Raw genomic sequence first — 19,167 nt, 5'->3', positions numbered from 1 at the left:
ACTGTTTGGGAAACCTAAATGCAGCAGCTTGCTTTGCCAGCAGCGTAATATCAGTAGTGGTGGCTGAGTTGCTCAGCTGGGGCATGCCTACTGCTTGCAGCCTGCCCACGTAAGGTGCTGGGCTGCTCAGGCCGGGGCCTCCAGGCAGCAGAGGGAAAAACCTTGACTCTCATGTGCGACAATGCAGCACAGATTTCATCCTTAACATCCTTGGGCATCCCTCCTTCATCTCCAACACGAAAGCTGCAACACACCGTGCGGATTTGCCATAAGGATGATGGCATTGTGACTGGAGAAGTGTTGAAGAGATAGTAGCAGTGGGGACTGGTAGCCTGATTTGAACTGTTTACCTAGTGTTTTCAGGTGCTATGAGGGCGTTCTTGTTTTCAGGTTTGAGTTTCTTCAGGAAAGGTGTTGGGCTTTATAAAACCTAAGGCATTTTAATTGCTCAGGTTTTACCTCGGCTCTTCCACAAACCAGATAGTTAGGAATTTCCGCCGTTGTGAGGTGGAGCACAGCAAACATTCGCCATGCCAGTAGCATTGCGTGACCGTCTGGAAGAGCAGGGAAGGGCCCTGTCCCCTGCGAGCCTGCACGGAGCCTTGGGCTCGGCAGAAAGGTGAAAAATATGAAGCTCTGAAGAGGAGAAATTGCTGATGCATGACGCTTGGAAATCTGGAAGAGTCCGAAAAGGGAGCTGAAAATACCCCCCAAAAATGACTATCTGTGGCTTGAACGAAATAGTGTCCGATCAGCATTCAGAAACCGCTGAATTCAGACCGTTCCAATACTGGCATTTTCCAGACTGCCTGCCAGTGGGATGCAGAGGAGAAAACGTGTAGAGCGTCTGCGGTCTCCTCAGCTCTTGCAAGACGGGAAGGCGAGCTGGAAGCAAAGGGAATGAGAAGGCCCTTTAAAAAAAACTGTCTTTTTTTTCTTATTGTGAGGAACAGAGGAGTGTTGAGGTTGGAGGTTGATGGTCGCATGGCTGCACTGGGTGAGCATCTTTCTTAATGAGCTGTGCCAGCAGTGAGTAGTACATGCTTCTGTCCCTACTGAATTTTAAGTGTTTTCAGAATGCCCATAAGAGACAATTCAGGCTTTTATAGTAACATAGAAGCTGAGAGCTTCGAAATGTCTCCTGAGCTTTGTGTCCCTGATGTTGCAGTCACTTTAGTGCCTCTCTTTTGCTTATGCTGCCTGGAGTGACTGAGTTTGAAGCATCGCTTGGTAACGCTCAAATTTATTTTACCCTCATATCTGAGATCTGAAATGACTGCTTGCAAGACTTCTCACGTTTGCAGCTGCCAAAAAAGGCGCCTTTCTAACCAAAGCAATGAGAGCAAATCCTGCCATCTTCTGCAGCCCAGCCTTCTTGTAGCAGTAGTGAGTGTTGGGTCCGCTCCAGCAAGCAGCTTCCCAGCGATCACAACTGGATGGCAGCTGTGCTGGCTGGAAGGATCTGCCCCAGGTAATGTGGTGTAGAGGAGGCCTCGTCCTCTGGCACTGCTCCTCTGCTTCTGTTCTCCATCGAAGAACTGTGTCGTGTAATGGAGGAGCAGTGGGTGTTGCACATGGATGGCAGTGACACAAGCTGAAATTCGTCATGGTTGATGCTGGAGCATATGGCGAAATGCACTTGGGATGCAGACTTTCATGCTGATGTGGCTGGCGTGGTTCAACTTATACCATAGTTCTCAAGTGCTTTGTCAAGGAAAGTCAGGAGAGGAAGCAGACAAACAGAGAAAGGAGGGGGATCTGCAGCAGCAGATCACATGCAGTCACTGAAGCATTGAAAAATCTAAGATGGTACAGAGAAGCAGCATGGAAGAGCTAAGTATCGTATAAATACCAGCTAAATCTAAACAGTGGAAAAGTAATGTCTAAATGGCTTCAGTGCTTGGCCAGGGATGGTCATGATGCCCTCACTGTGTCTGTGGCTCCTCCTGTGTGGGACAGAGGTGAGGAGCATCCTTACCACAGAATCCCAGTTACTAGCAGAGCTCTGGGTTCCTGGTTTCGAATCACACGTTGTGTCAAGGCAGTGGGTGATCTCAGCTGCTGAAAGATGGTCTTATCAGTGACGTTGTCTCAGGTTCCAGGAGCTAAACATTTTGCCTTCTAACTTAGGATAAACTCTAAGCAAAATCTCTGCTGCTGTGTGGAGCTGGAGGGGTCACAGAGTTGGATCTCTGTTGCAGCCGAGGCCTGGTTTCCTTCTTGCCTGCGGTCACGAAACTCCACTGACTTCAGCAGAGCCGTTCCTGAAGCTCCCCGTGAGACCGAAAGGAGATTAAGATCCCAGCAGTGCCTCCCGTTCCTCTTGTGTCTTGCACCTTTGTTAAGACCTTGCATTTCAAACCATTTTAGCCAGTGGGAGGCAAATCAAAGCTGTTAGGTTTTAGCTGGTGACAATAGTACGGTGCTGCATGGCCAGCCCAGCCCCTTGTCTTTGCGAGACATTTGATCAGCAGTGATTCTTGCCTTTATTTCATTTGTTTCTGCATCTGCATTCCTGACTCTTTTTTCAAGTTGAATTTTTAACCGGTGGCTTGTTAGGAGCAAATAGACCAAAGGATATTGACTTTACACCTACTAATTTGGGGGTGCTAACACGTAAACATAAAAGCTGGATGATCACTGGGTAAATTGATCCACCTGGGAGGACTGGAGGAGGGGAGCTGAAAAGCATGGCAAAGAAACTGCAGTTTAGTTTCTAGCTGGAAACCTTGTCTGTTCTTGCAAACAGAATGAGTTTGTGTGAACATCTGACGGTCACAATTGCCATAAGCCATTTTGTGCTTTGCCAGGGTTTTCTGGTGCTGGAACTATTAAACCCATGTGGGCATCAGAAGGAGCTAAGATCCTAATTAAAAGATGCTGAATGTGTTTACTTGGAAATGAAGTGCCCTTTACAGCACTGGTGGAACAAAGCTTTCTTCCTGCAGCATATGTGTGTGCAGCTCAGCGGATGAGTCAGGTTCCATGTAGCTGTGGGGCTGGCGAGCTGTGTGCGTGCAGCAGGCAAAAACAAATCTTGTAAGGCATACAGCAGTTCTGATATACCTAGAATAGATACTGACAAGAGCAAAAGTCAGCGGTGTGGGAGTACACCTGACATCAGTTCTGCAGCGTGGAGGCACGCAGTGAGGGGAGAGATGTGTGCAAGGGGTAAACCTCAGCCTCCAGAGTGACAAACTGGAGGTAGCAGGAGCTGTGCGGATGGGGGTTGTCGATGTAGAGTGGGCATTAATACCTTTCTGCTGCCCGTTAAGCAAATATGAATCAGCCATGGGCAGTTTCAGTGCTGCTGATCTCAAGGCAGCTCCAGATGTGCCTGTTCCTCTGGCAGAATAATAGTGCGTTCCTTAATGCAAGACGAGGATGTTGGCTTTCTTGGGAAGAGCGACCTACTGCAGTGGAGCTGAGCACAGCTAAGGAATGATGGATTAGTGTGGTCCTGCTCTGGGCAGTGGGCTAGGCCAGATGACCTCCAGCAATCTTTTCCAGCCTGTGTTATTTTGTGATTTGGTGAGTGTCTTTCAACACTCAGACCTGGCACTTAAGGTTGTCAGTGACCAGTTGCTTTGAAGGCAGTGGTTCTCTGGATGCACTGGGATCCTTAGGAAGTGTCTGGTGTTGGCCTGTCTCTCCCCTTCCTCCTTGTGATTTTGTATTGAAATTTTGAAGAATTTGTAGTCTAAAAAATTAGATGTAGGCAAAATTTCCCATACTGCCATGCCAGTCCTTCTTCCCCTTCCCTCATTTTGGAGTGACTAGCATTTGTTAAGGCAACACCTCTCTGCACAAGGGTACCTGTGGTTTCTTCAGAGGTCTGCACTGTGTAGTGGAGGGGCATGTTTTGGACCAGCGCAATGACCAGTATGTGTTATCCTTTCTCCTTTCTGAGTATTAAACCAGCTTACTGTGTACTCTGAATGGAGAGGAAAGGCAGAGGAGATCTCTTGGCCTGCACCTCTGCAAATTGCTCCCCAGGCTCCAGACCTGAGACTCCAGCCCTGCATACCCGCTTCCAGGCCTCCTTTCACCAAACCCTGCTCTGTGGTTGTGACTTTCTGCCCCAGCCCTGCTCCTCCGTGTCTGACCTGGCTGAAACCAATATCAGTCTCTCAGCAGGAGGAATCTGAGGAAACGCTGCAAATTTCAGCTCCTGGGGCTAAATTGTTGTGCTCTTTAACAGCAAACTGTGTTGAACTAATTGACAACCAGCTTTAAACATACCCTGATCAAGCAAATGCATTGATTTATTTTTTCCTCTCTTACCAAGCGTTAAGCAGCTTCCAGCTTGGTTTCCTCCCCGAGAGTTGGATAACTCATCTATTGTGTAGTAAAACTGATGGCGGTTTTGACCTCTATACAATCCTTTCAGTGTGCTGAGGGAGGAAGGAGCTTCTTAGGCTTGTGTGACTGTTTGACCACTTAAAACAAAACAAAACAAAAAAAGCCCAACCCCAAACCACACACAACAACAAAAGATGATCCATTTTCTCTGGATGTCTTTGAAAGAAGCTCAGTTTAGAGACAGACTGGAGAGAAAAGCTATTGATTTTGTTTGACCTCCAAACAGACTGCGGTCAGTATATTTTCCCTGTTGGAAGCGGCTCAGGGCTCTGAATTTCAGTGTCAGTGTTTGTGTTCTGAAGTGGACTGGAGCTTTTGCAGCTTCTTCAGTAAAAAGTGAGCTTGAAGGAGAGGTATATATGTATTTCCCTCTGGATCTGCTTCTCTTTTTCTCCCCTATATAGCTTGGTTGTGTTGCTGATTAAGCATTCACTATTCCTTCTCACTGAGGCGCTACAGGTTAGTGGCTTAGGCTGGGACTGCAAGCAGCAGTTCTTGCTTTTTGCCCTGCAGAGCCAGGCCCTTTGCCCGCCTGCACCCATTGCTCTGCATTAGGAGAGGTGCTGGATTTTGGGTGCAGGCGTGAGCTTTCCAGAACCACCCGGTAGGTCTTCAGTGTTTTCCTTTTCTCGTTTTGTTTTTTGTTTTTCTTTTTTTTTACCCTTCCCTCTATGCAATGATAAATCTCCTAAAAAATGCCATCTCATCTTACACTCCAAATACCAACTTTTACATAGGAGAGCTTTCTTGATTTGCACTTGGACTCCTGCAGTGGAACCAGGTGTTCTGCCCGGTGACTCCGTAGTCACCAAATGCAGTGATTGCTCTGTTTGCTGCTAGTTGGTTTCGTTAAATGTTCTTGTGAAAAGGCTTGTGGCAGCTGCTGTTTCCTTTCGGTGGCAGTTACCTATCTAGAAGTGAATTCAAGGGTGGAAGGAAGGACAGTTGGGACGTGTTAAATGAACTTCTTGGAGCTCCTTTGAGCAGTGCCAGTCAGCATCTCTCCGTGCCGAGGTGTTGATTGCGTTATCTCCTCGTAATTTAACAATAATGCCTTTCATTATTGTGTATTTGGTTTGTGTGTTTCCGCCTGCTTTGTGGCAAATTCAACACAGTTAGGCACTAGTTAGCACATCAAAGGGCAGTGACAACCGGGGAGGTTTAATTGAGCTGCAGGCAGAGGTGGGTGATGCCTACTGCTGGGCTCTCTTGGCTCTGATGGTGCTTGCTCGATTTCTAGCTCAAATGGTTGGACATTCCTAACATCATGTATAGCAGTTGGCCCTCGTTGACTCTGCTAGCCCTCAGTGTGCTCCTGACTGCATCTTAGGTCAGGGTGAGGGTGCAGACGGGTGAGATCCTGTCTTGTAACTGCCTGGAGTGTATGTGGTCTGCTGGCAGAGACACAGCACCCATGTGTAGCTATAGTGCTCATTATCCCAGAGCCATGGCCCACGGCTGTGCAATGGTGACTGCTGGAATACTTCTGTGTAGTCCATACCAGGTCAGGCTGAGGGTGCAGTCCATGCTGTGCGTGTAACCCCAGTGACTTCCAGAGCAGGACTTCAGGGCTCCCCAGAACTTCATGACATCTTCAACCCAAACCCCCCTCTCCCTACTGAATCTGAATTTACATGAACCCTTTGCAATGGCTTGGCAAACACTGCTGAGAGCGGCGAGGGACAGAAGCAGAGCTGTTAAACCTCTGCACAAACATGAAGGAAAGGAGCTGACGGGGAGGGGGGGGGGGAAATCAGGCCAGGCCATCGACGTGCCCTCAGCCCAGGTGGCTGCGAGCTGCCCAGCACTCAGCCAGTGCCTGTGGTCCTGGGTGGTGGTGACAGCAGTGTTGAGATTGCAGCTAATCACCAGGAAAGCAGCACGGTGAGATGCTAATGTCTTGTGATGGCTTTTGTAGGCATTTTCCAGCATGCTGCGGTGATGGAGCAGAAAGATGACAATGTCTTTTTAATGATCTAAATGAAAAATGAAGCACGCATAGAAAAGCTGAGATGTCCTTGTGTTCTAAGTGACCGTAATCTGTTTCTGATAGCAGGGTACCAAAATAGCCCTTTGATTCTCAGAGGTAATTGTACCTCTTAATTAGCTGAAGGAAAAAAAAACACTGCCTGAGATCTTGCTATATAAATTATAATTAACCCCTTGGCACTGGAAGTTGAGATTTCCTGCCCCCGAGCACAAATGCAGAACGCATTAGCAGCACTTAGCGTCAGGCACTCTCGCCCACCGCAGAGGGGTCAGCTCTCTCCCCAGTGAATGCTGCTGGCATCCAGGAGGAAAATGGCCGGGACACCACGGACACCCGAGGGGAAGCACTAAATGCACCATTTGGAGATGTTTGACCCGCTTCTTTTTTCAGAGCTGCAAATGCCACAGCAGGAAGGACAACACAGACAAACCCGGTGGGGAGATGCGAGCGAGGAGAGGGCCGTTCCCGGCAAGCGTTTTTGTTCGTCGACATGGCTGGGTGGTTCCACTGGAGAATGGCTCCGGGGGCTCCCGCTTCACACACCTCGGGTGAAATAATTGTCTGTTGCCAGACACACTCGGCTGTGCCTGTTGTATGCAGAACGCACTGGCCACGGGCGACTGGCCACCCACTGTTATCATTCACCAGCATCCTGCTTTTTTGTCTCCTTTTCATTAGTGTCTCTCTGGGGATGAATTTTAACTCTTCCCACTAGAGGTGGACCTGAAGCAGAGCGCCAGGTCGAGGGCTGGAGGGTGAGCACCATGGTTGTGCTGGGCTGGCCGGAGGCTGCTCACACCGTGGCTGTGCCTGCCCTGTGCCCTGTCTGCCCTGATGCACACAGATGGTCTTTGTTTCACGCTTCGCTCTGGCCCTCCTTGGGGAGGGCTGTGCCGTGTGGGGCTGTGCCCTGTGGGGCTATCTACTGTCCCTGCCAGGAGCTGGCACCAAAACTCCCTTTCTTTCGTCAGCCAGCTCCTTGGCTCCTTATGGACTCTCAGATGTAGAAACTACTCTCTTCCACCATGTGTCACCTGGAGTGACTGCACTCTGCAGTGGGCTGTTTTTGGGCAGGCTGTTTCCCGCAGGCTGTCTGTGGTAGTGTGGCACATCCTTGGGCTCCCATACACCTGTGGCTCAGACAGGGAGGGGTGTCACGGTCCCCAGCAGCATCCCTGAGCTCAGTGGATGGCAGCAGCCGTGGGGATGCACTGGCAGGTTTCTCGAGTGGCCTTGTCCTGCCGTGGCAGAGATGAAGGGCAGCTCCACTCCTTGGTGTGGCCATGGAACTGAAGACGTGGCCATCAGGGCTACATTTAAATACTGCAGCTCCTGTACTTACAAATAAAGAGGGATTTTCCTTCTGCATCCTTCATTCTCCTTTAAGACTGTAGGAGAGGACTTGAGACTAACGAGGTGTCCGACTGGGGAGGAGCAATGCAGGCATGGGGTAGAAGTGCTGGAAGGAGGGTTTTTCCTTTGCATTTTTCCTTTGAAAATGTGAAGTTTTTTTAAAGTGAATGATGTGCTGATTGAAGAGTTGGCCAAAGAGTCCTCCAAGCTAAACAAGCTGTGTTTGTCTGTGCTAGGACAGGTGTCGGCTGGACACCTCGAGCAGCAGCATGCCATGCACTTCCAGCATTTCACCCACTGTGCTGAGAGACCGACCCCTGCACAGACCTGCGGGGACCCTCTGGGGTGGGGAGAGGACAGAGGAATCCCCTGTTGCAGACAGAACAGAAATGTGTGTGCGCTGGGTGAAGGACGAGGTCGTGTTCACGCTCGGCTCTGTGCAGTGAGACTTTCTGCAACACGGCGGTATTGTACAAGCGATAAATCAGGGCAGAATTTGGACTTTGATTAAAAGATCCTGCAGGCATCCAGATGAGCTGAGCCTAAACTGAAACATTTGGGAAACACTGAGAAACTTTGGGTTGTAAATATGGGACTGAATCTGAGCTTTGCAGATGCTGTGTGTCTCTAGGTAAATTGAAACTGGGATAAGCAACAGTAATATGTATTTTACTCTATCTACGTTGGTTCTTTAAATCCAGAATAACAACAAATAAGCTGTTAGAGATATTGCTTCTTTTCTGCTCTTGTTTGTAACACAGTAGATGAGAACTGGCTGAGTTCTGTACTTGATTTACTCCTTACATTACAGTTCAGCTTGGAATCTCCTTTTATAAATCCAAACACTCGTGCTTTGAATGCAGAATTATATTTGAGCTTTTTAAAGTACATTTATTATACATAAAACTAATTTTACAGTTCTGACAGGTCTTATTTAAATGTCCAATGCCAGATGCCTTTTGTCCCAGGGGACTCTGGAAAGAAAAAGAAAAAAAGAAAACCATCAAAAAAGCCAACTTTTCAAACTTTTCATGCAGTGAAAAATGCAGTAGGAGACAGGTAAATAGTCTTACTTATGCTGTGCCTCACCCTATGCTGTGAGTAATAGTTAAGGAAAAATATGTTTCCAGAAATAGTTACATGAAACTAAAGGTGTGAAAGGCAGGGTTAATGGCATATCTGATATTTGCTATTTCTGTTGCTGCCACTCTGGGAATAGCTGGAAGGATTGTGCTATTTCTGGTGGGAGAGACCTTTAAAGGGAGCTGATAGAGAGGACTTCCTCTGAGGTATGTCATCCAAGGGCTCTCTTTGGCTGTGGTTGGTTCCAGATGGATGTGCCTTCATGAAAAGGAGGGAAGGGCTCTGTGGCTGGTTGTTCCTTGTCCTCCTCTGTCAGCCTTTACTGAAAATTAATTACAGTCATCTGAGAATGACGACTGTATGCTTCATCTCAAAGAGCATTACGTGGCGAAAGTGAGTGGCAGCAGCACGAGCATAAAAAGTCAGCGTGTTTCTTTGAAATTGAATTCAAATCCATTTGTAACAGTGACTCCCATTTAAAACCTTAAAACATAGAGGAATTTCCCCAGTGTGCCAGAGCATTTTTCTGGTAGGTTTTGCTGCTACCTCTGCTCCTTTGGGTTCCAGAGCCACAAGAATCCCACTGAAAATACCGTAGCGTTGTGCAACTTTATTTTGAACATGTTTTTTACTTGTTGGAAGAAGGGAAAGTTACAGTGAGCTTCTTTGAGAAATTGCACAAACATGCTTATATTCCCATCCATAAAATTAAGTGTCATTATTTCAGCTCTGCACAGAATAATAAAACCCGCACAGTACACAGAGAACATTACCTATTTCTGTGCCAGACACGGCTGATAATGTTAATTCAAATAACTCCGCAAATGCCTTCTGCATTTCTCCTCGTTGGCCCCAGTTTGGAGTACTCACAAACACAACAGTGGGACCTGGATGGGGCTCACGTCTGCAGTACGTGCAACCATCATGGTGTTGGCACATGGGAGAGATTTATGTGTTTGGGAGTCCTTGGTAAGAGGATATGGTGGTGCTAACATCACACCTAGTTCATTGCTGAGGATGAGCAGCCAACCACCAGGCTGCCCAAGCTTGATGGATGAGTGCTTCAGGGTAAATACGGGCTGTCCTATGCTTCTGGCCACAAGTAAAGGAGCTTTGAAGAAGCAAGAGTACACGGGGTTCCCATCGTTGTCGTTCTCTGCTTATTGTTATTTTTGTGTACATTGGTATTTTTTTTGGGTTCGGCTGAGACTGGAACAAGAGAGTCAAAATAACATCAGCAGAGTTTGTTCTTGTGGTAATTCTAACCCTCTGTGGGACAGGGAAGGTTCACGTTGTTTCCAGACCCAGGAGACTCCAGTGCTTTGGATGCATTTCAGCTGCGCGCTCAGGGCCAGGTTCTGAGGTCCTTGTCTGTTGGCCTTTACTATGTCAGTAGGAGTTTATTCAAATGAGAATGATCAAAGACATCAGGGTTTGGCCCTTTATTTTCATTTTAGGTGCTTTTTCAAGCATAACAGAGCTTCTGAACTTTTTGAGGCTCATCCTTCACTAATTCCAGACTCAGAGCCTGGCAGCTTTTCAAGCAGTTTTCCTGCATCTGTAGAAATACTGTCCACTTGAGCTGTGTTTGGAGACAGCAAGACACCCTGGTGAGATAGAGGAATTTCTGTGCTAACATTTTAAACGTTTCTCTTTCCAGGCCTACGTCTTAGTCATTGCAAGCTTGCAGGTGGTAAAGTTCAGCTCAGAATTTGTTCGCTGCCACTCCCCGCCCAGACGTTTTTAAAGCACACAACCTATTGCCTCCAGTTTTACTGAATCTTGTCTAAATAAGCTTATTCACCATAGCTGAAGCTACTGCCAAAGTATTTTTAGTCTCTTATGTTAGATTCTGCACGAAACATCTGTGAGAGGCCGGGCCTGATTCTCCATTGCTTCGTGCTTTTTTCTTGTATCTACAAATGGGCACAGATGGCTCTGTGTGTAATGCTAACCCTAACCCAAATCCCTGTCTGAATAGTGCAGACGTGGGCTAGCAGCATGATGCTTATGATCTTAATGCTGTCCTCAGCTGTTTGTTTTTTTTTTTTTCTAAATTTATTTCCATTTATTTGTTTATTTGTTTGTTTATTTTTAAGTTGGGTAAAACCTTTAAGACTTATCTCGGTATTTATTCCAGTCTTATGTCAGCTACACTATCAAATAATTTTCATGTATACGGAGTGATTGCAGACCTCAGCGTTCAGTGAATTTTCATTTAAGCTTCTCCCTAGATGAATATCATTTCTAATGGCGTTGGCTTACAGGGATCGTGAATGAAAGCTTTGTCATCCCTCAGTGACCCAAGTGGGCAATCCTGGAAGCAGTACTTCTTTGTTTTAGATGCTTGCTCTTTTACCCTTGGTATTGCTGTTCTGGCAGAAGCAATAACCACAGAACCTCCTGCAGAGATGAGAGCTCACCTGAGAGGATCCTTGGGGTGCCTGGAGAGCACCAGTGGCTCCCAGTCATTTCTTGTTGGCCGCTGCTGAACAGGCAGGGGACTTTTTGGGTGGGCATCCTTGAAGGTGAAACTATTGCCACAGTTCAGCTGGCTTAAAGAGGAGATGGTTCATCAATTTGAGAGTGGTGGTGTAGAACCCGATTATCTTTAGGCTGTCTCTGCCTGTATCCCTCAGGACCAGCTGGGCATAGCAGCGTGCCTTGCTCACACAGCTGTCCTGGGCTGGGAGCTCAGGAGGTGTGGCTGGCACCTGTGCGGATGTTTCCACATCTCTTGGCCTCATGTCACGTCGACGTGCCCACTGAATGCTGAGCAGATAACTCGGGGTCCTGGAGATGAAACAGGACATCCTGCTGCTGCCGAATGGTTGTTTGCAATGAAAATGCCTGAAGGCATTTCTGGGAGCCTGAAACCCTTATCTGCCAGTTCAGAGGTAAAAATCCCAGGAAGCTGCTCTAGTGTGCTAGGAAGGGGATTTTAGCCTTGTTTCCTTGCTGAAATTGCTGAGATCCTGCGCTTTGCTCTGGCTCCTGGAGCCCTTTAGGTGAGCAGAAAGCCCTGGGGACGGTGGAAGATCACACCTCCTTGCCCAAAGCCATGCTTCCATTGCTTTGGCAGTGCAGCCGAAGGCAGAGACCAGACTCTGCAGCCCTGCATGGTCTGTATTGGCACTCAGGGGCTTCCGACGTGTGCGAGGTCCTTTGTGTGAAAGTATTTGCAGGACCAGGTTGCTGCAGTGTAAGTGCCTTTGAGGTCTTTGCTGCATTATAGATTTTCTTCTGATGTCTCCATTGCAAATATTTAACCTGTCTGGTTCCTGAGAGCTCCGAGTGCTGGCGTGTGCTGCTATGAGGGGGTCGGATCATCTCTGCAGTCTTTGCTTTGTTCGCACGCTCTCCTCTGCAGGCCTGAAGGGATGCCACGGGATGTAGTGCTGTGCTGATGCTCCCAGGGGTTTATTTGCCTGAGATCTTGTCCTTCTTGACCGAGCAAGAGGTTGTGGTTGTCCTTGCAAACCTGGGTGCTTACAAGTGTTCAGAAATGCCTGGAATGTGGGCCTTGGAGCCTCTGTTACCCCACCTTGCAGTGACCAGGCACTGTTTGGAGGAACATACAAATGAGAAAACAGAAATTACAGATGCACCATAGATTACCTCGCTTGTCAACAGCCTGCAGGCCTTGTTAGACCCTGCAGACTTTACATAATTTTGGCGTTATTCCCTCCTATTACGTCATGAATATAAAGTGGAGACAGGGTCATTCTCTCCGATGTTGTGGTCACATAAAGGATTCTCTTATTTTTTTGCTTGGGGGCAGGCAGCATTTTGAACAAACTTCAACTATCTGAAGCGGGGATGTGCAGAAAAGCCTGCCCTTGGCTGGGGTTCTCCCTGGAAGCACAGCCCTTCAAGAGCGTGTCTTACTCTCTCAGAAGAAGAACAGGTCTGCTGTGCTCACAGCCAGAGCTTCTGCACTAACATCTGTGGGTCATCCAGTCCTTCTGCACCTTCATTGCATTTTTCCTTTGCACCTGGCTGGCACCTAGGAGTTTGTGATAAATGTCATTAAGACACTTTTCAGGTACTTTTTTCTTCTATCCTTCCTTGTGCTTTTCTGGCTCCCATCCTCGTGCTTCCAGGAAATATTTCAAAGATAATTTGGCATATTTTCTGCTACCTTCACATATCTTCATGGCTTTGTGTTTTTTTAGCTGGAAGATAGCTTTTCAGCATACATGTGTAATCCTTTTCACCTAGACATGTGAGGAATTCCAGTCTCTTCCAGTGGGAGTTTTCAGGAAGGTTTAGGTTAAATGGGCCAATAAGGCAAAACCATGTAGCAGAAGATCTTACCCTCTAAAGACATCTTTTTTCTTTCTTTCTCTTTCTCTCTCTTTTTTTTTCTTTTTCTGGAAAATGTATCAGACTATCTAGCTGTCAAAGAATTTAAACAATAATAGCTGATCTGAAGGCTGGAGCAGAGAGCTTTTGAAAATAAGATTGTAATCTCTCTGCAGAGCACCTGGGGATGGATGGGGCTGGAGGTGCTGTGTGCTGGGGGAGGCTCACTGCCACTGAGGGCCCACGTAAAGTTCCCGTGTGTTTTTCAGGGCTGGGATTCACCCTGACTCATTCTAGTTGTCTGGGTGTGATATTCAGCATCACTGTTTGGGCTCTTGAGAGAATTCAATGAGAGATGGGCAAATCATAGATGCCTGGGTTAAAAAGGAGAATCTGTAGGGTGGAAACCAGCTGGGTTATGAGCCCTACCCCAAGGCCTGACTGATCTCTTGAGTGGGACAGGAGGAGAAGGAACCTTAAAAATAAGAACATGTTCTCAGCATCTTATGACTCAGCTTTTCCAGAAGTGGGTACCTCTGGGCTGCCTTAGCCAATGCTTCAGCAGCCAGGATTGCAGCAGGGAGCAGACAGCATCTGCTGAGCCTCTGCTCCCTCTTCCTGGACATCAGGGGCTGCTGAGCAGGGTCATATGGGTGCCTGTATGTCTGTAGGCGATGCTGTAGATGTTTGTCCATCACTGCTGCTTGGTGCAAGCAGTGTCACTCTGCTGAGGGAGGGGGGGGTGCTGGCGTAACCTCTGCCACCCATGGGGAAGGTGAGTTCCATTTAGCTCTAAACTATAATGTTCTTTTATTAGATCTTTAAACTTTATTTAAATTCTTTATTTAAAAAGGGGGAGGAAGGTATCATATTTTAATTAGCAGCGGTGTCAAAGGAGACCTAGATTAATTATTTGAAATCATTCCATCCAGATGGTTTTAATTTTCACAGCAGGGAACCGGCATCTTTTTAAGGTGATATTTTTCAAATTAAAATCAGCTTGGATATTACTCATACTGGCTGCAGTGTGAGGGGATGGGGGGAAGCAAGGCGCGTGCCCTGTGTTTGTTCATCTGAGCCCGGGCACGCGTGCTGTCAGCCCGCGTTGGCTGTGTGCGGGTTGCTGGCCATCTGGCAGCCTGCAGCTCGAGCTCCAGTGGGGAAATGGAGCATTTTATTGACCTTTACTTCTCCTTTGGCTGGATGAAGCCCGTATCTGATATCTGGGGTTGTTCTTAGCAGTTCTAGTAGCAGCGCTGAGGCTTGGATGGATGGGGTTGGCCCTGCAGCTTAGACGTGGTGTTCCTGGAGTGGGGGTCAGCAGAAGGTGGGCAGGCAGTGTGGGTGAACTTGTGTCCTGTTTGTGCCTGAATGCAAGCTGCCGAGCCCTAGCTGGTGTTTGGAAGCCCTGTTTATGTCGCTGTGTGGATATGATGTGGAGATCTGCAGGCAGCTCCTTGTAGCTCTGGGTGTTGACCACAGTTCTTGGCCAGTGCTTGGCATCTCACATCTGGTTCCTTAGATTTCAGGCTGCTGCTTTCCCCTCTTGCACTGACTGTGAGTTTCTGTCGCTTCCTCATAGAATCACCAAGGTTGGAAAAGACTTCTAAGATCGTCCAGTCCAACCATCCACCAACAACCAATATTTCTCCACTAAACCACGTCTCTTAGTGCAAGACAACCTTTCACAGTTACTTCTTTAGAGATAGTCATACTCCTGGCTATTCCCTGATCCATTCCTATGGCACTGCATCTGAGCAGCCTCCCTGAGCAATTTGAAGCGATGACCTTCTCCAAGGTACACACCATTTAGCTCAGTGAAGCCCTGGCTTTGATCTGTGGCATGCTCTGCCATCCTGGATTTGTTCATCTTTGTATCCCTACAATGATGGAATATTTCTGGCCATGTGGCCTTCCTGCCAGAAGTGTGGGTGAGCACTGGTTTGATTCCACCTGGGCATGTGCTGAGACAAAGCATGCAGCTGCTGTTGGTATCCATCCTCCAACCACAGCACCTGCCTGAGAGGCGTGGATAAATGTCCTTATTTACGTGTTTGCAAGCTGCGTACTGGTATAATACAGATATTATCCTACTTGCTGTCAGAAAGAAGTACAGAAACATATTCTTTAAATATCCCCTGTGATAAAGATTTAATGAATATATCTACATAAATGTAAACAGTAACTGGCAAACCCTGAACTTGCATGTGTGACTGGGCTGCAACGGGAGAACTCCGTTTAGGGCCCTCGTGAGTTAAAGGTGTGTGATATTTGCACTGCTGCAGAAGCCAAAAGCTGACTTTACAAGTGGGAAAAATATTAATGTGTTTAAATGAAACAAACTCCTATTTCTATCCCCATGGTAAATCCTTAACGGTGAACATATTTGCTCTTAGAGGGTTTTAAAGTTTGAAATATGAATGCCAAAAAGAATGTGACTTTCTGCAGCGCACATCAAACATTCTTCAGAGTTTGGCAAAAGCTGTGTTTCTACGGTAAGACTCAGTTCTTACAAACGTGAGAATTTCCAGAGCAGGAGCGTGGATTTGCACTTGCTGACACTTACACATTCTTGCATTGTGTTTCCACCATGTCTACTTTCTCCCCTGCATATCGGAGATGGAGCTGAACCAAAATGTCCAGTCTGCATGTTCCTGCCTCTCCAGGGAAATTCTTGGAATCTGAACCTCGAGCATGACTGGAATTTGAGTTTAGATCAGAGTCAGAATGGAACGCTGAATTTGAGCGTGTGTAGGTTTTAGTGATGATGATAGCATGCTATACATCTGTGTGACAGCTTGAATGGCTTCTGCAAATCAAATTGCATCAGGGCAGGTGGTATATACAGATGAAGCAGAAATCTAGCTCCTGCCATGGCTCCTGGAAATGCTGCAACACACTATTTGGCCTTAATAAGACATGCAAAACACAATGACATTGGCCACGTTTCTCCCAGCTGGGCCTGGAATTGCAGGCTCAGCAGAGCTGTACTGCCACAAAGCAATCAGTGACCTCCTGGAAAGACATCTTGACACTCTCAGGGCTCAGAACACAAACTGTACTGAACTTCTCCCCCACTAGCTGTCGTGAGCACCAAGAGCCTGTGCCTGGGGTGCCTCTGTGAAGTGTTTGGGGGCTGCTGACTGGGGGGAAAGGAATCTCATTCTGTCTGTGCTAATCTTGTATCTTCCATGAGAAAGAAATCCATTCTTTTACCTCCTGCAGTGTGGAGGGCTGCTTCTAGCATTACATTCCTGATGGGGTAGCAAAGACATATAGAGCACAGTTGTGTATGCCTGTTCTGTGCTAAAGAGGCATTAAATCCGAAGCGTCTGACATGGAGAATTGTCAGATTGGCACTTCTAACCAAGTCTGAAGCTCAGCCCGTGGGTGGTTAAGAGGGTTGTTCCCTTGTAGAGCATCCAAATGTGGTGTGGTTCAAGTGGAGGCAATGGGACAACGCACTGGTGAGCTTTGCACACACTGACTTAACATGACCACGCTGGTAAATGCTTTTTTTTCTTCTTCCTTTACAAGCCCAGCTTCTAGTGGAAACAGACACTTTTGGCAGTCAAGTCCGGATCAAAGGGAAGGAGACAGACTTCTACCTTTGCATGAACAGGAAAGGCAAGCTAGTAGGGAAGGTAAGTGTTTCCTACTGATTCTTTTTTAACATGAGTGTTACTTTTAGCAGCCTCCTCAAAGCTGCAGTGATGTGTATAAGCATTGCCTGTCAGCCTCAAATGAAAAGCAGGACTGAGCAAATGTGGCATTTAAAGGCGGTCTGTCCCTTCACCAGGCCTCCCCCATGTCCTTAAAACCAACTTGCAGCCATCCACTGGGATTCTGCGGTGATGTTTTGGATGCATATGGGTTGACACTTTACAGTTGGGTAAATTGAGAAAAGATGTCAATTCTGCATCACAGCATTATGGAATGTGGTCCATATAACTTCATGACTTGATTGAATCCTGCCTGACTTTGGAATGATGTTAGAAAAAGGGAAGGCAAGAATGTGCTAGGAAGGTTAGCAACATAGGGCTGCTTTCAGTGTTGAGGCAGGTTATAGCATGGCAAAGCTAATACCGAAATCAGATCATCTTATTGGGACAAGGCCTCGTGGTTCTAGCATTGCAGGAATATTTTATTACATTGGATCCCTGCACAATGGAAGCATGTTGGAAATTACAGCATATTTACCCATGTAGCTTAACTTCTTTGCTGAAGTCATATTTTCGTGCATTAACTTGTTTTTGTAGCTTAGGCAGTTCTTCTGAACTGCTGGCGAGGCTGGCTGCTCGCTAACAGGGCAGGAGGTGCTTCAAAGCTAAGACATGGCCAAACACCCCCAAAAGGTCCCTCCTCCACTGCTGCACTGTGTGCTGCCAGGAATTAAAATCTGGCATCTCCGTGGCTGTGAAAAAGGGAAGCTGAGTTTCATTTTGAGTCAACAAAGGCAGAACAGTGAAAGCCACGCTCCCAAACAGAAACCAGAAACCAATTGCTCTGATGAAACATTATTTACATTTGTGGTCCCAAGCGTGACACTTGTGGGACAAGTGCCTTCCCCTAGAGGATCGTTTCTGCCACTTTTATTTTCCTCGCAGCACTACAGATGCTTCTTTGGAGGCTGAGCCCGGGTCTTTCAGAGGCAGCACTACCAGTGGCACCCTGCCTAACCCACTGGAGAGCTGCTTTTGCAAAGCAGGGAGCATCCAGCATGCTGTGGAGACTTGGAAGTAGGATGGGCTCCAGGAGGATTGGACCAAAGCAGCCATTTCTCTCTGCTTCCTGCATCTCTGCAGTGTAACTGCCTGCTCTGAATGAGACACCATTGCTTGACCTTGTTCCGTGATAGGACATGGGGAATAATTTTAAGCTAAGACAGAGGAGGATTAGGTTGGATATACAGAGGGTGGTGACACACTGGAACAGGTTGCCCAAGGAGCTGTGGATGCCCCATCCCTGGAGACATTCAGGGCCAGGCTGGATGTGGCTCTGGGCAGCCTGGTCTGCTGGTTGGCGACCCTGCACATATCAGGGGGTTGAGGATAGATGATCATTGTGGTCCTTTTCAACTCAGGCCATTCTATGGCTCTATGACCTTGGACAAAGAAATTTGTTTTTTGACTGGATGTGGATGTATTGGGATGCATACAGATGCTTTTGAAAATTGCACTGCATATAAACCTGGGCATTAATTTCTTTACACCTTAGTTTTCTGTGGTTTTACCTTGTCTTACAAGTGTTATAAGGATAAATATGTTACTACCTTTGATGTGCTGATAGGACAATAATGGAGACCTTATAAGCATCCTAGTTATACAGGGATAAAGTAAGCATGAAATCTTATAGTTTTCTGTAACAGACTTTACCCCAGTGTGGGTCAGTGTTGGTACACGTTGCCACCCACATCCTTTCCTGGTATGTGCTGAGTGTCCAGAAGCATCCTGGCAGAGTCAGAGGCTGTTTTTCACAATGTATAGTATATTTTGGCAACCTCAGTTGCCCACTGGGCAAGAAGGCAGGACATTTCTTTAGCTTGTCACCTTTCATGCAGCGTAAAGCTTTTGTTTTTTTCTCGATGTGCTTTTTATAACGCGAAGTTGGCAAACGGTCTGTTATTAAAAAAAAATAAATCTATTCTTGTAAATACGCCATCTGAGCCTTCCCACCCCAGACTGCTGACAAGTTCATAAAGCAGCCGACCTGAGCAGGAGGGGGTACTGAGCATTGCGCTTGGAAGGAAAATGTTCCAGATGCATTGCCCGTATTAACAGCTTCTCATGAGCAAAAAAGAAAATAATAGCATGTCTTCTTGATACCGAAGAGTGTGGTTTTAATTAGTACTGTAGTTTCGTCTCTTTTTGTGGCAGGAGTTTGGGGGAATGCTTTTTAGACCGAACGCTCTAAACAGTGAGTAAACCCCAAGGATAACACTAGATAAAAGTTACGCCTCGGCTTATACAAATATTTAAGCTCAGTCTGGGGGTGGAGGAGAATGAAACCCATAAACTGATTGTTTCACAGTTGCCCTGCTATGTTCATTTGGCAGCAGAGGAGCCCTGGGATGA

The 19,167-nt window shown here is 47.1% G+C and overlaps 1 protein-coding gene across 2 annotated transcripts in view; it reads left to right on the top strand.

The window, feature by feature from the left end:
- Positions 1 to 19,167, top strand: part of FGF18 (fibroblast growth factor 18) — a 64,565-nt gene that overhangs the window by 30,323 nt on the left and 15,075 nt on the right. For both annotated transcript variants that reach the window (XM_042880724.1, XM_042880725.1), the window contains one exon: positions 16,631 to 16,737. In XM_042880724.1, coding sequence (XP_042736658.1) covers positions 16,631 to 16,737 — 107 coding nt within the window. The remainder of the gene's footprint in view (positions 1 to 16,630; positions 16,738 to 19,167) is intronic.

Source organism: Lagopus leucura, unplaced genomic scaffold (assembly GCF_019238085.1).
Source record: "Lagopus leucura isolate 7727_CA_CO unplaced genomic scaffold, USGS_WTPT01 Super-Scaffold_100027, whole genome shotgun sequence".
Classification (NCBI taxonomy): Eukaryota; Metazoa; Chordata; class Aves; order Galliformes; family Phasianidae; genus Lagopus; species Lagopus leucura.
Note: the sequence above shows the minus strand (reverse complement) of the source record. Positions and strands in the feature narration are given on the sequence as shown.